The sequence below is a fragment of the Pectinophora gossypiella genome, chromosome Z (assembly GCF_024362695.1).
Source record: "Pectinophora gossypiella chromosome Z, ilPecGoss1.1, whole genome shotgun sequence".
Lineage (NCBI taxonomy): Eukaryota > Metazoa > Arthropoda > Insecta > Lepidoptera > Gelechiidae > Pectinophora > Pectinophora gossypiella.
In genome coordinates, this window is record NC_065433.1 from 23061700 (window position 1) to 23079948 (window position 18249).

The 18249-nt window shown below is 39.9% G+C and overlaps 1 protein-coding gene across 5 annotated transcripts in view; it reads left to right on the top strand.

The window, feature by feature from the left end:
- The window catches only part of LOC126380283 (uncharacterized), a 57911-nt gene that overhangs the window by 27023 nt on the left and 12639 nt on the right, over window positions 1–18249 (top strand). For 3 of the 5 annotated variants that reach the window (XM_050029571.1, XM_050029572.1, XM_050029575.1), the window contains exons 8-13: window positions 1614–1753; window positions 4544–4673; window positions 8620–8716; window positions 15508–16188; window positions 16266–16352; window positions 16918–17008. In XM_050029571.1, coding sequence (XP_049885528.1) covers window positions 1614–1753; window positions 4544–4673; window positions 8620–8716; window positions 15508–16188; window positions 16266–16352; window positions 16918–17008 — 1226 coding nt within the window. The remainder of the gene's footprint in view (window positions 1–1613; window positions 1754–4543; window positions 4674–8619; window positions 8717–15507; window positions 16189–16265; window positions 16353–16917; window positions 17009–18249) is intronic. The other 2 variants (XM_050029573.1, XM_050029574.1) reach the window with 1 other exon arrangement.

Sequence of the window (18249 nt, forward strand, 5' to 3'; positions counted from 1 at the left end):
ATCATGTTGTTGAGTTATCATGATACGTACGCGTGTCGTCATTTTATGTTATACAATCTATTTTTTTCACCGACATAATGTTTTTATTTATACTGTGAAGTGAGTGTATGATGTACGGCATAGTACGACGGAGTAAACATATAATTGACTAGTCGTGCTTTGAGAATAATGCCTAGTTCACACGTGTCGAGTAACTGTGATTTAGTGCGACCGAGTAAACACTTATATAAGGTCGATTTATCTTTGGCAGTACGCATTGACTACTCGGCCTAAAGCACTGTATTGCCGGGTTACTCGACAACGCAGAAATCAGAATCATTTATTCAACGTAATTATCATGGATAAACTTGTTGAAGGTCAATGTAACATTTATGAATTTACGTCATTTCGCAAGGTGGTATGGCTGAGGAGAAGAAATGACAAGAAACTGCAACAGCAACACTTCTTTTAAAAACCATTACAAGTTATTTAATAACTAGAGGAACACATTCAATACCATACGTTTTTATCATTTAGGTAGTCATTAGTCCTATAATATTTTTTTTACATATATGCGCGAAGCAGGCTTAGCAATCTCTTTTGATTTATTGTATTGCAATTAGCACTGTAAACCTTGAAAGATGAAGCGTATATTACTTGGTCTTTTCAATTGAACCTACTTAGTGTGAAGAAACTACCGTATCACAAATTCAGTTTTATTTTTAATGCTGATCTTTTTTAGACCGAAGACTTTTCTTTATAATGAAACAAAACAAAATGCTAAATAGTACAAAGTCAATTGGATTCAATGTAAGATAAAACGATTACACAACACTTAACGTCACTAAGTAACGCCGTTTCAGAACAAACGATTGTAAACAGAATTTGACTTAATTTATACGTAACCGGCATATAATATCAGAAAATATGTTAAACTTTTCGATACGAACAAATGGTAAGCGATTTATTATAAAGAAAAATTCCACTCCGCAGAAAATGCAATATATGTAATCTAGGAGCGAAGAGCTACGTGGGCGGGATAATAACATGCACTTCATTCAGAGAATCTACAAGGCCATGGAAGGTCTACTAAGACGTAACCAAGCGTAGGATACGGTACCCCGCAGGCTAATGAGGCCACTATTACTACAAGTAGTACGATGGAAATAAATTGTTTACGCTTGCTAGTTAGACGTAACTACATAAACAAATCGATATTCTAAGTTCAGTGTAGATACTCAGTAGCTAGACAGGGAACATTCCGATTCGGTAGTCAGCGGGACGCGGGGGAGGGGAACAGATGCATAACAACACGAATATTTCAACAATTTCCGCCTTCGGAAGGTTCTACTGTATCATATCCACAGTGCACGCACAGACGAATCGATTTCGTACGAAAACGCATTCAAAGATTCTTTAGTAGTTTCTGATATTGGTAGTACTGTTAATAAGACTCACCACCTATCACTATCAGGTTGGTCTAACAGAAAGTTCGATGAGGTGTGAGTACTTAGTTTATCTTGCGATAGATCACTTACTACCTTTATTGAGATATAGTGAGCTTCTGTAATTGTATGTAACTGTTGCTATATAAGTGATGGTTTAATAAAGTATTTGTTATGTTATTGTTCCAGAAGCAGCAGCAAGTCCCTGTCATCGAACGGCACGGGCGTGGAGGGGGATGACACGTCTCGCGAGTCAGACAACACGCCGCCGAATTACCGTGTCACCGGCCGCTTCGACCCCGACGAGACAGAGGCTGCCAACATGTTGGGTTAGTACACGCAGTCACTGGTGCTGATTCCTGTAGACACCATCTAATTTTATTTTAAGTTATACCTGTCATTTTCTTATCCGTCGAAAAGCAAAGGGACGGATAATCGAAAGGCATAAAATTTATGGAACACACGTCAATTTTAGGCAGGAATTTTATAAGCCCTCCCTATATATTGGCCAATAACCCGACAGAATCAAACGTGTTGCATACCAGCGAGATGCCTATTTTATTCGCCTGGGTTATACATTTATTTTAAAATTAACAGTTGTCAATCATCCGTCCCTTTCCTTTTCGACGATTAAGAAAATGACAGGTATAACTTAAAATTAGGAGGTGTCTGCAGGAATCGGGGCCATTGCCAACCAAAAGATCTTATTAATATAACAGCTTCGGGTAAACCTGAGAAAAATTAAGAATAAAATTAATATTAATTATTATTTTTTGAGGAGCAACAGGTTAGCATGGTACGTGCATGTAATGAGGAGAGATAAAAGGCATATAACGAGGAAAGTTATGAGTATGAATATGGATGGTTATAGGGGCAGGGGACGACTCAAGAAAGTGTGGATGGATTGTGTAAAAAAGGATTTGTGTGGGAAAGGTGTGAGTACCGAGATGATGACTGGCAGAAATGAATTGAAAAGGAATACATGTTGTGCCGACCACACCTAGAGTGGGATAAGGGCAGGAGGATGATGACAACTAGACCTTAGAGGTTAGATTACAAGGAGAAAATCTATGTCAGGACTCAAGTGTGGCGCCAAATGTACTTTACAAAATGATTACTATGCACTAACCTGTTTCTCATCGTATCCATCTTGTGGTGAACAGGAATAGCGTCGGATTATCTTACTGGTAAAGGAAATGCATTCGAATGCAAATATTTGTTTGTGTCTTTCGATTCGGTATGCTATGGTCATCGTGTAGTGGAAACTATGACACTCGACGGCCGTATTTGTTTCAAAACAATATTGAAAATAGAGGCAGTGTAAATGAGCGTTTATGTAGTTCTATTGTCTAAAAACTAACACTGTGTGTGGTATATCGAATGAAAGGAACCGTGGCGTGTATTGTATGACACGGGTAGTCTAAAGATTCTTCCGTGCTGGGAGGAAAGACAAAACATCGTTTAGACTAATATCATCTCCCTAGCATTATCTCGTTGGTCACAGGGTCCGCTTACCTAACCTGATTTGACAGGTCCGGTTTTTATAGAAGCGACTGCCTGTATGACCTTCCAACCCGCCCTATACAGGTTAGGTCACATACCTCCGAACATGCATTTCTCGGGTATGTGGGATGCCTCTCGATGTTTCCCTTCACCACTGAGCACGTGATAATCATTTATGATCCAAACATGAATTCGAAAACAAAATCGACAATCGTTGGTTTAGGCCTGTGCTGGATTCGAATCTGTGATCTCAAAGAGTGTGAGTGAGAGGCAAGCGTTGTACCAACTGGGCTATCACGGCTTTTTTACATTTAGACTAATATCATAAACGCAAAAGATTGTGGATTTTAATAAAACTACAATAATATAAATCATGCATCAGAATAACACATAGGCTATTTTATGATTATTTTGTGTAAATTAGATAAAATATAACAAAAAATGTCAAGTCGGAAAGTCTAACATTTGCAAGCTGTTTTGGCGTGCGTTGCAAAAACCGTAAGAGTTACACGAACATAATAAGTCTACAAAAAGTCAGTGTCAGCATTATCTATTATATTTTATGTGTAAGTCATTATAATCAAAACATTGAATCACAAATACATAAAACTATTATTCTTATCAAAATACATGTAAATAAGGTCGAGTAGTAGTAGAAATCGGTACGGGCGAAAAATTGTGGCTTGTAATATGACCATTAGCGGTTTCATTATTCTAAAAACGGATATAAACATAGTTATTATCGGAATAATTACATTGTAATAAGTTGTAGGTTTTCCTCCATACCCATGATAGTAATTAAAATCTTATATCAGCAAAATACTATATAATATTCTAAGTAGAAAAATAAATTCTTGTGTCCGTTTTGTTTACATTTCTCTAATTTCTAACATATTTCCTTATCACAAAACGTACAAGTGTAATTGTATTGAAGAACACGACGCGTGTATGGTTATACATATTTCTGAGCGGCAAATATTTGTTTATTTTGTATATTACATTATACATTTTACGTTCAGATTATTCGTGCGATGGAACTATTTGAAAGCACACTATTTATATAGTTATAACAGCTCAATGTATCTGGTATTTTGTAATCAGATTTTGACGTACATCCCCTATACGGTCAGCAGAGGATTATTCAATATGCATTATCCTGCTTTACACTCATTGTGGCTTTTCCCTGTAAAATGTAACGTAATGGTCATTTTGTTTTTTTGGCGGTATACTAATCAACCTAGTTGGGCAGAGGACGTTGCGAATATAGCCGGTAGGTATATTGCAGAAAACCCATAGTCTCATTAGAATCAAAGCGAAGAAAGAAATACAAATGACATAAAAAAACCTTAATACAGATTGGTTATAATTTTGGTATAAATATAAGTGTGTTACTTATACCATACCCAGCTTTTGGCATATCCATAGAGCAACACGAACCTCTTGCTCTTTGGGCAAATCAGGCAAGAGGCAAGGTGATGCAATTATAACACTACATAGGTGACTACGATAGTCCGCCTATCAGATTACCACCACCACGAGTTGAATTAATTTAGGAAGTTCTTCAATCAAAAATGAATCCATTGAATCCTGTGTAAAGTTTGTTTTGTTGTTTGCAGTATCGTTGGGCAGCTCGCGGTCGGGCAGCCCTGGGGCGTCGCCTGTGGCGGAGACTCCCGGGCTGCGCAACAACGTGTTCGTGCCCATCTGCTCGCCGCAGCCACACTCGCATCGACATCACCTCATCAGGTAACCTATTACACCGGTTACGTATTATAATCCCCAAAGATGATATACTTATGCACGAAAGGTCTAAATTATAAAACAACTAAAGTTAAAAGACTCAATAATAAAGCAACTAACAGTGACTTCATCTAACACTAAACAAGCTAAGCTCAAAAGTGACAGCTAACATTTTAAGGTTAGCCGCGTTAACATCATCTCACCCTCCGTTGCCATATTGTAAAAAATAAATTACCCACGACTAATGTTTTTAATTTGCTTTGCAAGGCAATTTTGAACTTATAGTAAAAGATTTACTTACAGTTTTAATGTTGTTTACACATGTGCCAGGTGTTAGTAATTAAGTACGTCAATAATTCGCTTAATTTTCAATACTAAAATTTAAGTCCTTATTGGTAGTCTAATGTTGGAGATACCAATTTAATGGTAACACTCATGTAACACTTACGTCATCAAACGGCTAGCAATGGCAGCTTTTATAGATTTTTTTCTTTCATAGGATTGAACATACATTGTTTTGTTGTACCATGGTTAGACCTACAGTTCCAACGCCTAAATAGTCGAGTGGGTTAGGTTATTTCGTGGTTAGGTTAGTAACTTGTGACAACCGAGTCCGGTAGGGCTGATAGGCAGTGGTCTGCATTGTCTATTTACCCATTTGATATTTTAAAAATTAAGCCTTTCTAGCCTTAAGTTAGGTTTGGTTACATAAACTGCCTATATACGTCCCACTGCTGGGCACAGGCCTCCCCTCAATCAACCGGAGGGGGTACGGAGCATACTCCACCACGCTGCACCAATGCGGGTTGGTGGAGGTGTTTTTACGGCTAATAGCCGGGACCAACGGCTTAACGTGCCCTCCGAAGCACGGAATCATCTTACTTTTTTTTTCGGACAATCAGGTGATTCAAGCCTGAAAAGTCCTTACCAAACATAGGACAGTCTCACAAAGTGATTTCGACAATGTCCCCATCGGGAATCGAACCCGGACCTCCAGATCGTGAGCCTAACGCTCTAACCACTAGACCACGGAGGCTGTTCAAGGTTTGGTTAAAGTAATTGAATGTTAGTTGTTTTATAATTTAGGTCTTTCATTCATTAGATATTGGTGCTAATTCCTGTAAATACCATCTAATTTTATTTTAAGTTATATCTGTCCTTTTCTTATCCGCCGAAAAGGAAAGGGACGGGTAATCGACAAGCATAAAATTTATGGAACACACGTCAATTTTAAGCACAAATCTAAACCAACCGTCTAAAAATTTTACGTCAGTCAATAACCCGACACATTAATTTACTCATTCTTCCTAAAATTAAGAGCTGTGAATCATCCGTCCCTTTCCTTTTCGACGGATACGAAAATGACGGATATAACCTAAAATAAAATTAGGCGGTGTCTGCAGGAATCGGGGCCATTATATCCTTACGTATTTCAACAAGATATTTTAGAGATTGTAATATGTATCTCGTACAACATTCATTACTATAACTTTTCCGTTATAGCACGGTGAGTAGGGTATATCAAAATAGTATTTCTTTAGAAAAAAAGAACGCATACTAGCGCATCGCTGTCGTCGCGTTAGCGCCGCGTCACGCCGTCTGTGTCGAGTGCTGTAAGGTCTACGGGAGTAAGACCTAAGCAAGAAATACTCAGAGAAGATAGTGTTATTTATTTACTTTTATTTGGGGTAACTAATTGTTTTACATTGGTACTTACGTACTAAACCATAATCAGTGACAATTATCCTCTAACTACTAGGTATTTAGATAAAGGAGTGGAACGTTGTAGTATTTCAAATATTTTAATAATATCTGTATCTATAGGCGATTATACCGTATATTTATGTCTGAAAGTACAAGCAGATATTCGTAGAAAGGACTTCCCGGTAAGTAATCAGGATACTTGTGTTGTCAATGTCCCGCAATTTCCCTTTGGTCATTTGGTGAGGAGTTTGCCATTCGATGGGGTGTTAGACAAGGCGACCCCTTGTCACCCAAACTCGAAATTAGGAGATGTAACAAAAGTCGCAGTTCCAGGACACGATAAGGCATAAAATAAAAAAGTGAATTAAAGATATCACGGAATGGTATCCAAGAGATGACGAAAGCCAAAGAGGGAGGCGAATTAAAAAGTGGAAAGGGGACCTACAAGGGTGGAGAAGGTCAACACGCAACAGACAGGAATTGCAATAAGAAGGCCTATGTCCCAGGATAGCCCGAAATGTAGAAATATAAAAGATTAAAAAAAATATATATGTTTCGGAGGGGGCCCTCCGAAACATATATTTTTTTTAACGCAAGCCGTGGGTCCCGGCTATTAGCCGTAAAAACACCACCAACCCGCAGTGGAGCAGCGTGGTGGAGTATGCCTCGTACCCCCTTCGGTTGATCGACGGGAGGCCGATGATCAGCAGTGTGATGTAAACAGGCTGTTTATGTTTATGGCAATCTCATTTGCTTTTGTTACTTCTTTCATGTGTACAATAAATAATTTAAAAGTGTTTCCATTAATTACACTACACCAGAGTCCCATGTCCACCATAGCATGCCGTTCTTCAAGCGAGAATTGCGGAATGACAGGGAAATGGCGGACGGTTGTTTTTAAAGAGGAAAACGTAGAAAATTATAAAACGTTTAAAATAAACAAAGTTAAAATAAATAAAATTCGTTTCCTTCATGTCACAAGACGATTTCCGATATTTACAATTTAAATATGAATTATGAATATGATATTTACGATATGAATTTCCTCTGGATATTCTCCACGCGTTTTTTATGGACGGCGTAATGAGGAGAGTGGATAAAATTGACCTAAAATACTCCTAATAATAATGTGTTAAAACAGAAAGGAGCTAAAATTACGAAATGATCGGCGTAAAATTCTGCCAATGTGTCTTTGTATCTAGAATGAGTCCCAAGTTACGCACTTCCTTAACCCGCTAAAAACTAGAAACGCTATTTAAATTATATGAAAAAAAAAAATTGGGCGAAACACTCGTGTAAATCTACACTGTTATTTAAAAGACAATGAGAATCAAGCATATAGTTTAGGAGAAGTTATTTTCTATGGACTCGCAATACTCGCATGGCGTCGAAAAGTAAAATTAAATTAATGTGTTTGTGCCGTCTCCATTGCATGTACTCCACATTTTGAATTAAAATACTTAACAATATACTTATAGTAGGCGTTGCCTAGTATGCACCGGCGAGGGGTTATGTAAACAAATATCACTAACGCAACCCACGTCTGTTAGCTCGTTTATCACGTCTCGGGTCGTTCAATGCAACAGGTCAACTGCGTACGTCAAAACAAATCAATAAACTACTTTTTTAATCTATCGCTGTTTTTCTCGTAAAGATTTTAGCGCTGCGTTTTTTCGCATCTACAACATTATCCGAAGCGTCATATCGATGTTTAGCTAGATTTAAATTGAAGCGAAGCGTATCGAGAATTAGAACGTTATTTGCAAGGATAACTTACAAGTTTAATACCTCTATTTGGAAAACTACTTCATACTCGTATTATATTTTGATGACGAGACTTCGTTAAAAGTGTGTACTGTTTATAAACCCTTATAGTGTTTTGATAGTTATAATGAACGCACCTGATATGTCACTTCCCTCCCACGTCCTTAGGGCGAACTAGAAATCAATAATCCTTGCACAAATTATTTCATCTGCGTTCTAATTGTACTGAGGTTAAACAAAGCACCATGAGAATAAATAGGTAATTTGCTAATTTCTTATCAGTCTATTATTATTAAAGTCGGTGAATCGTCGAATAGGGATAAGAATCACTGCACAGTGTACAGTACCTTGCGTCTAAGTACTACATACTTGTAAATTTTATCGTCAAATCTATCGCGATGCCACTGACACTACATAAAGCATATTTGTGAGATTATTATTATTTGTGTTTGTAAGATTTTAAACATGGTTCGTTTCCCCGCAGGCCCGAGTTAGTGCGGCCTGCACGAGAGGGCTCGCCCGTCAGCGGCGTTGCCACCAGCGTCATCAGGGTCTCCCCGGCTCCTACCTATCATTATCAGGTTGTTTAGGATTTAATTATTGTTTTCTTTAAGTATTAAGTGAAACACGATTGTTTGGTTCCTTTTTCAATATTTCATATAAGTTATGTGTCTACAAGCTACTAGGCTGTACGTCAATGACAAACACAGCCTCGGTGTCATTTAAAAAAAAAAAAAAAGGCTCCATCTTGCGCGTGACACCCACTACTGTGTGCTCCGCATTTTAATATTGTTTTTGTGGTGAAATAATTGATAATATTCTTCGTGGACTTGTGCCTCTGATCTAGAAACTGTACTTTAACTATTATATACAAAATCAAAAGGAAACATTGTGTAATACGTCTCAAACATCAGCTACCGGCCGGTACTTCATATGGCGACGCCGTGATCACGTGGTGAGTGGCTCATTTCTTTTATGTTTTATTGGAGAGAGTGCCTACAATCGTGAAGATCTTTATATACTTTAAACTACATAAGGTTAACTGGTCCTTCACAGTTCATTCCCGAAAATCTACTTATTTTTCGTACATGTTATTTGGTCCTTAGTGAACCGGATTGTCAGTAATTCGTACCGTACAAGACCTATGGATTTTACTCTCAAATATTGTGTTAACCATGTAGTTCTATTGGGGAATATATTGTGCATAAACAAATGTTGTAATTTCATTATCTAATTACATATAACCCGAGCGGTTCGTTTATTCGCTTTCTCGTTTCAGTCAGCCGAGAGTAGGTACTGTCGCACACTCCGTGATATTTGTCTAGAGTTGCTATTCTTCCATAATAAGATTAAGGATAAAATAAATTATAAGTTTGTTCGCTTGTGCATTGGTTTAAAATAATACAAAATTATATCCCATTGTTGTTTATTTATCGTGATCGTAACGGAATTAAGATGGTACTCGGTATGAATCAAGCTAAACGTAAAATCGTAATCAAACGGTTGAATGATGCATATATATGTGCAAAAAGATGTTTAACAGATAGTTCTTATAAGGAACGATTTATTTCATGGTGCGATCGCCTTCCGGAGTTGACAGAAGAATTTGATTCCGTACATAATAAAATTTTATCAAAACTGGACGATGATAATGAAGAGGCATTCAACGAAGAGGATATATTTCGTCAACAGTTTGATGAGACCTACTCGGATATTCTTGAAATAAAGTGTAAAGTTTTTGGTATCGATAAACCGAAGTCCGGTAATATCAGCTCTCATGACATACCGCCGTCGGACAACCATAGTGAAAACAACAAGTCGTCAGCGCAGGTTAAGTTGCCGCGTCTTATGTTAAAACCATTCGACGGTAATTATAAAAACTTTCTTCCATTTCGAGATTTATACGATTCATTAATTCACAAAAACAAGTCATTGTCTAAAGTTGAGAAGTTTAGCTATTTATTGTCGTCACTTCAAGGCTCGGCATTGGAATTGATAAAAGTTTTTCCTTTAACGGAATCAAACTATGACGTTGCCTACAAAACTTTGATAACTCGTTATGAGAATAAACGGCACCTCGCGTTTATTTCATGGGAGGCAATTCGCGACTGCAAGCTTGCTGCAAACGATGCTGCGTCATTACGTAATGTCTTAGATATTTTTTCGGAAAATTTAGCGATTCTGGAAAATCTAAAGTTGCCGACTGGTGAATGGGATTTTGTGCTTTTTCACACTTTATTGACAAAACTTGACGTTGCTACTCGCAAGGAATTTGAAATGAGCGTGACGTCATCTGAAATTCCTTCCTTCGACACATTGAAAGATTTCTTGATGAAATATTGCCAAGCTTGGGAAATGTCTTCTTTAGCGTTGGGAACTGAAAAGCCTACCGATAAAAGAACCAATGCGAACTTTAAAAAGAGTAATACGAATATTAAAAATAATAACACTGCTCAGTCACCACGCCAATACACCACGACGACACTTGTAGCCAGTAATGCTACTGCTACGGATAATATTTGCAGTTATTGCTCTCAGGGCCACTTCATAAGCCATTGCTCAGACTTTCAATCTTTGGCAGTGCCACAAAGATTTGAAACAGTTAAGAATAAAAAATGGTGTGTGAACTGTTTGCGTCCAAATCATTCGAGCCGCACTTGTCGGTCTAAGACAAATTGTCGGCATTGTGGTCGTCGCCACCACTCATTGTTGCACTTCCCGGCCCAGCAGGCTTCTCATTCGGCCCAGTCCACGTCGCCTATGGCCCAGTCCGCGTTGCCTTTGGCCCAGTCAGCGTCTATTTCCATACCTGCCCCTGTTCCCACTGGTGATGCGTCAGGATCTCGTCCAGTCCAATTCGATCAACCTGTCAGTGTATTAACCAATACGATTAACACTGGCAAGGTTGTAGTGTTGTCGACTGCAAGGGTAGAAATAAAAGACAAATGGGGTAATTATCAAGAGGTAAGAGTGCTGCTGGATTCGGGTAGTCAGGCTCATTTTATGACTGATTCTTGCGCTCGCCGGTTGGGCTTGCCCAAATATAAGAGTGACGTTCCAATTTACGGCTTAAGTAACCAAGAGGTCAAGGACCTTGGCAAGGTCAATTGTGTGATTCGACCGCGACGCGGACGTGAGCAAGTCCTTACGTTCGAAGCCATGATTGTTCCCCGAATATGTGGAGATATGCCTTCCTCTCGGATTGATAATAGTACATGGGCGACATTCAAAGACATCACAATTGCTGATCCGAATTATTACTTACCTGGGTCCATTGACGTTCTGATCGGAGCTGAACTTTGGCCCTCTATATTATTGCCTGGGTCGATTCCATCGACTGATACGACTCCCATGGCCCTCAACACTATTTTTGGCTGGGTTTTCATGGGAACCGTACCTTGTCAAACTGTACCTAAACTTAATGTGTTATTGGCCATTAATGACCACACTTTGAATATGACACTTCAAAAACTTTGGGAGGTAGAAAATGTTCCCTGTGAACTACCTACATCTCTGGAAGACACACTTTGTGAAGAACACTTTTCTAAGTCGCACTACAGAGATACAGATGGACGTTACATCGTGGAGTTACCCATGAAAATGGATACCCCTCAATATAAAAATATGAAGTATAAGGCACTTCGAAAATTTTATGCTTGCGAGAAACGGCTCTTGCAAAAACCCGATTTGTATAAAGCTTATACTGATTTCATGCAAGATTACTTAGATCGTCGTCACATGTCTGAGGTACCTCAATCTGATGCTGATAGATCTGATGCATATTATATACCTCACCACAGTGTCATCAACGAAAATAGTGCATCGACTCGTCTTCGCGTTGTTTTTAATGCGTCCGACCCAGACTCTGACGGAAATTCGTTAAATCAAAACCAATTAATTGGGCCGAAGCTCCAAACTGATATTTCGGCTATTCTTTTAAGGTTCCGACTGCATAATATTGTTATGACCACTGATGTCAAGCAAATGTACCGCCAGATTTTGGTGAACCCTAAGCACCGGCATTTGCAGCGCATACTATGGCGTTTTGATCCTTCTCAACCTGTGTCCGAATATGAACTGAATACAGTGACTTATGGGGTTTCCTCGTCACCATTTTTAGCCCTTCGCGTAGTACAACAGTTGGTTAAGGATGAGGGATCGAATTACCCGAAGGCGGCTGAAGTTCTGAACCGCGATATATATGTCGATGACATTGCTGCCGGTGCCAAAACTTTGGATGATGCGCTAGAACTTCGCAATCAGCTCATTAACATTTCACGCAAAGGTTGCTTTGAACTTAGAAAGTGGGCTAGTAACGACCTACGTATTCTAGAAGATCTACCTTCGGATCACTGCCTTTCTAGGTCCCAGACTTGTGACTTGGATCAAGACAATTTCGTTAAGGTATTGGGCTTGAGATGGGACCCGACATCTGATAATTTTACATACAAGGTTCAACCGTTGAACAGACGTTGTACGAAGCGTACAATGTTGTCAGAACTTGCACGGATTTTTGACCCGTTGGGCTTTCTTGCACCACTTACTTTCTTTGCAAAGTGCCTTATTCAAAAATTATGGCTATTAGGAACCGACTGGGATGCAGAACCTTCTCCTGAAATATTGGAATTATGGGCCAAATATGTTCAGCAACTTCCTCAACTGTCCCAGTTTTCAATTCCGCGACAAGTTACTCATCCGGATGCAACAAATTACCATCTTCACGGCTTTGGAGATGCATCTCAGGCTGGATATGGAGCGGTTGTGTATCTTCGATATGAACTTCCTGATGGAACTGTAAAAGTTAATCTTTTAAGCGCTAAATCCAAGGTTGCTCCCACGAAACAAATGACCCTACCTCGTTTAGAACTTGCAGCGGCGGTATTACTCACGGATCTTCTGTGCTTCATTATTCAAGCATTGTCACCACTGATGTGTCCAGAAGCAATTTTTACCTGGACGGACTCCATGATCACATTGGCGTGGATTCACTCTTCTCCATTACGTTGGAAGACGTTCATTGCTAATCGTGTCAGTCACATTCAACGCAAATTACCACAAGCTGTGTGGAACCACGTAGACACTAAGTCGAACCCGGCAGATTGTGTCTCCCGCGGTCTGTTGCCAGACCAGCTTGTAACGCATCCGTTGTGGTTACACGGGCCCGAATGGTTACTACAACCCAAAGAAGCTTGGCCTAATGTCCAGGTTTCATCTCAAGCTAAATTACTGTCCGAACAGGAGCAAAGGAAAATGGTTCTGGTCTCTGAAGTTCGTGATTCAGATGTAATCCAACGTTTACTATTCAGATTTTCTTCTCTTAAGAAAATTCAGCGAGTATTGGCCTATGTGCAGCGTTTTATAAACCGCGCCCGAAAGCGACCATGCTCCAGAGGTGCCATCATCACCAGCGAGATGGAAACTGCCTTACAGTTGTTAGTATCGTTTACCCAAAAGAGAGCGTTCAATGGGGAAATAGAAAACCTCAACAGCAACAAACCTCTATCAAAGCCTATGAGAAAGCTCTGCCCCTTCCTAGACTCACAGTCTATTCTGCGTGTAGGGGGACGATTGACAAATGCGCCCTTGGACTATGATGTTAGACATCCCATATTATTACCGAAAAAATCGCGGCTAACAGAGCTTGTTATTCAAGATGTGCATGAATCGCATTTACATCCAGGGCCTCAAACTGTTCAATTTTTATTAAATCAAAAATTTTGGGTCCTTTCAGCCAGGCAAGTCATCAAGAGTTGCATAAGCCAATGCATACGATGTTTTCGAGTCAAGCCAACTGGTGTACAACCAATAATGGCTTCTCTCCCTTCCAACAGAGTATCAGGAGTAAAGGCCTTCGCGGTAGTAGGATGCGATTACGCAGGCCCTTTAAATGTCATCGTTGGAAAACGAAAACGAGGTGTTCGCTCAGAAAAGATGTACCTGTGCATCTTTGTCTGTTTCGCCACTAAGGCCATTCATATCGAAGTGGTATGTGATCTGTCTTCCGATGCTTTTATAGCAGCCCTCCGTCGGTTTGTTGCACGCCGAGGTCGCTGTTCTCAAATTATTAGTGATTGTGGAACAAATTTCGTTGGTGCTTATCGCCAATTAACTCCTCTTATGGAAAATGCTGCCCAATCTGAGCACATTTCTTTCAGCACTCATCCACCTTCAGCTCCACATTTCTCAGGTTTGGCTGAGGCTGGAGTCAAATCCATAAAAACTCATTTACATCGTGTCATAGGTTCACAGCTTTTGACCTATGAGGAACTTCAAACCCTGATTGTTCAGGTAGAAGCCGTGTTAAACAGCCGTCCATTATGCGCGGTTAGTAACGATCCAACTGATCTATCTGTTTTGACACCCGGCCATTTCTTAACGCTCGAGCCTCTCACAGTAGTCCCAGAAATACCGGAAACGCAACTTAATTTGAACAATCGTTGGCATCATTTACAACGGTTACATCGTGACTTTTGGCGTCGTTGGTACCATGACTATCTTAATTCATTAATGCAACGAAATAAATGGTATAATAGTTCGGGTGTTATTTCTGTCGGTAACTTGGTTTTAATCAAAGAGGACGATCTTAGGCCAATGCAATGGCGGCTAGGGCGAGTTATCGATGTTCATCCCGGGTCCGATGGTGTTATCCGTGTTGCGACAGTACGGACTCAGTCTGGTACCATGAAGCGACCTTCTGTTAAGCTTTGTCCCCTGCCTATTCAACGGGACGAGCCTACATTTAATTATTAGTATTATGTTCTCTGCAAACCTTATGTTTTGCAGCGGGGGGGAATATGTTTAGGATTTAATTATTGTTTTCTTTAAGTATTAAGTGAAACACGATTGTTTGGTTCCTTTTTCAATATTTCATATAAGTTATGTGTCTACAAGCTACTAGGCTGTACGTCAATGACAAACACAGCCTCGGTGTCATTTTAAAAAAAAAAAAAAAGGCTCCATCTTGCGCGTGACACCCACTACTGTGTGCTCCGCATTTTAATATTGTTTTTGTGGTGAAATAATTGATAATATTCTTCGTGGACTTGTGCCTCTGATCTAGAAACTGTACTTTAACTATTATATACAAAATCAAAAGGAAACATTGTGTAATACGTCTCAAACATCAGCTACCGGCCGGTACTTCATATGGCGACGCCGTGATCACGTGGTGAGTGGCTCATTTCTTTTATGTTTTATTGGAGAGAGTGCCTACAATCGTGAAGATCTTTATATACTTTAAACTACATAAGGTTAACTGGTCCTTCACAGTTCATTCCCGAAAATCTACTTATTTTTCGTACACAGGTAATTTACTAATTTAATCACTGCCCTATTCTTGCGTACTTTCCGCGTACTACACACCAATTTAAAGCAAATCATGAACTTACAGGTAGACAATCGGAGTGGCCCTATAACACTTCACCAGAACAATATTGGCCAGAACATGATTGGCGTGCAGCAGAACCATCAGACTAGCATCCAGAGCATTCAGAGTAGCCTGAACGCGCCGACGAATATTCAGTCCACACTGAACCTACCTTCGAGCATGTCGCTTAACATAAATAACAACCCGACTAGCATGGCGAACACAATTCGCAGTACGAAAATGGATGAGATTCCGCAGAATCTGATCGTGCATAGAAGCATTCCACCGTCGAACGGGATCGATATCGACCAGTTGTATCGAAACCAGCAGCAGATGCAGCCGTTGCTGATGAGGAACGGGCTGCATGATGCGTATCGCCGGGAGGAGCTGTCGCCGCCGCCCAATAACCATGATAATTTCCGTCGCGTTCCTGAGTATGAGGAAGAGGACTTGTCTGTTTCTTTGAGAGACAGCAATATCCACCACATCATCGACCCGCGGCCGCCTGAGCCCGAGCCTGCGGAGGAGAAGCAGCGCATCGTGAAGCCGGCGCCGCTGCAGGCCCGGCTGCTCTCCGTCGTGGACACAGACACCAAAGACTCTATCAAGAGATTCTACGTCATACCGCAGAACAGTATCGAGAAGAAATTCGTGCTGATCAAGAATGAGCCGCCGGAGGGCATTAAGGTCATTACCTTCATAACTTTACAAAGTGTGTATGGAAGTTTCTTATCTTGTATAACTAATACATGCTTACCTTACAGATCGAGACGAAGGCTTCTCAGTTAGCGCAACGGTTGAACAATAACGATCCGGAGAGAGAGCCAGAACACGTGAACAATGGCGACCACGTATGTAACTTCCTAGATTCCTTCTTAAACTATGGACAGTATGCGTATGCGCGATTGTGTATGGATTAGATCAGAAAGGAATACAACGCAAGGATACCTGCGCGTCCGAGAAAATTTCATAGGTCTTCAACGGCATGTAAAACTTCTTTGCTAAACCGCAGTGAACCGGCAGTGGGATGTATGCTGCTTATCATCCCCGAGCATTATCCCGCTTTTCACAGGGTCCGCTTACCTAACCTGAAGATTTGACAGGTCCGGTTTTTTACAGAAGCGACTGCCTGTCTGGCCTTCCAACCCACATACCTCGCAATGTATTTCTCGGGAATGTGAGTTCCTTCACGATGTTTTCTTTCACCGCTGAGCACGTCATAATCATTTATGATCCAAACATGAATTCGAAAACAAGACTATCATTGGTTTGGGCCTGTGCTGGATTCGAACCTGTGACCTCATAGTGGGAGGCAAGCGTTGTACAAACTGGGCTACCACGGTTTCGGCTTTGGAATGTATGCTGTTTATGTTATGTAAATATTAATTATTAAATCGTATGTATGTGTTTGATTAGACGAACAACGTAAACAACAGCGCGGTGATCGTGCATCCGAGCCAGTTGCTTCCCGTTTTGCCTCCGCCTACATCCCACACCGCGATTATTGGTAAGTTCACATTTGTAAAAACTTCACAAGCGTCATTTTGGAAAATCATATTCAGCTGTGATTTCCTTCAGCAAAATCTCGATTTCATTCGGTTATTTTCATAAATATGGACTTGAAAAGTGTCTAATTGTCTACTGCGAGGTTTTGCCGCATGAGGTTTTTCAAAAAGGCTCTTAACAGGTTTCACTATTAGGTGACGATATCCACCCTATCTATTCTGGATGAATCTATGAGAAATCTTAAAAGAGTTTTTCTTTAACTACGATTTCGTTGTGAAACTTCAAAACTTGGATTGAAACTAGTGTGTCTTTTGCGATGTTTCGTTAACAAAGGTACACGCGAAAGTGATTTTTAAAAAACCCGCTTACGAGGTATTCATTGTAAGGCGCCAATGCATAGCTACTACTTTGCGCATTTTTTTAACAGGGGACGTATGCGAGTCCGTGGAACTTCTACCACTAAATCATTATTGAAACAATATAATATATATTTCAGTACCTACCTAAAGGATTCAAAACATCGCTAAACCAGGACTGTTTCTCTCGATGCTAGGTTTTCTGGCACGTGTCAATTTATACAACGTTCAAAAGCATTATACATGCCAAGAACAATTAAAATACAGTTGATAAAATAAGTAATGTGGTTAGGAGAATATTGCAGCTGGCCACACGGTAGCACATACAACTGTAAATACTTATACGTACATATTATGTTCGAATAACCATTCGAACATTAGATTTGTTTTCGTCGTTTATGTGAATGTGTAATGTTGATTCATAATTCTAGCATGTCCTCTGTTTTGAGATAGAGGTAATGTTGTTGTATTTAATCGTGAGATTACGGAAACTACCCGTGGAAACTATTGCAATAGGAAACTCGAAAAAAAGAAGGAATGGAATGGTACATTCGTGTTCTGTGATGAAGTTTATATGAAATACAAACTAGACTTAAAAAAAGAAACGAATACATGAAACAGTAGGAGTAGGGCCCTGTGCTGGGAGGTTTTCTGGCCGCGTCTTTCCCTCAGCGATACAGCTTCCGATGTGGTAATTAGTTTTACAGACAGTTACATTATACGTTATTTAATTTTTGACGTTCACAAAGCGCTAACTATGTAAGCCAATTTTGAAGATTTTTTTTTATTTACTTGTCCGAGACGAACTAAGCTAGCATTTCCAAACGATAAACACGCGTAAATCCTGCTTCGCCACGTCTCAGACAACAGTCGACGAGTAGTCAGT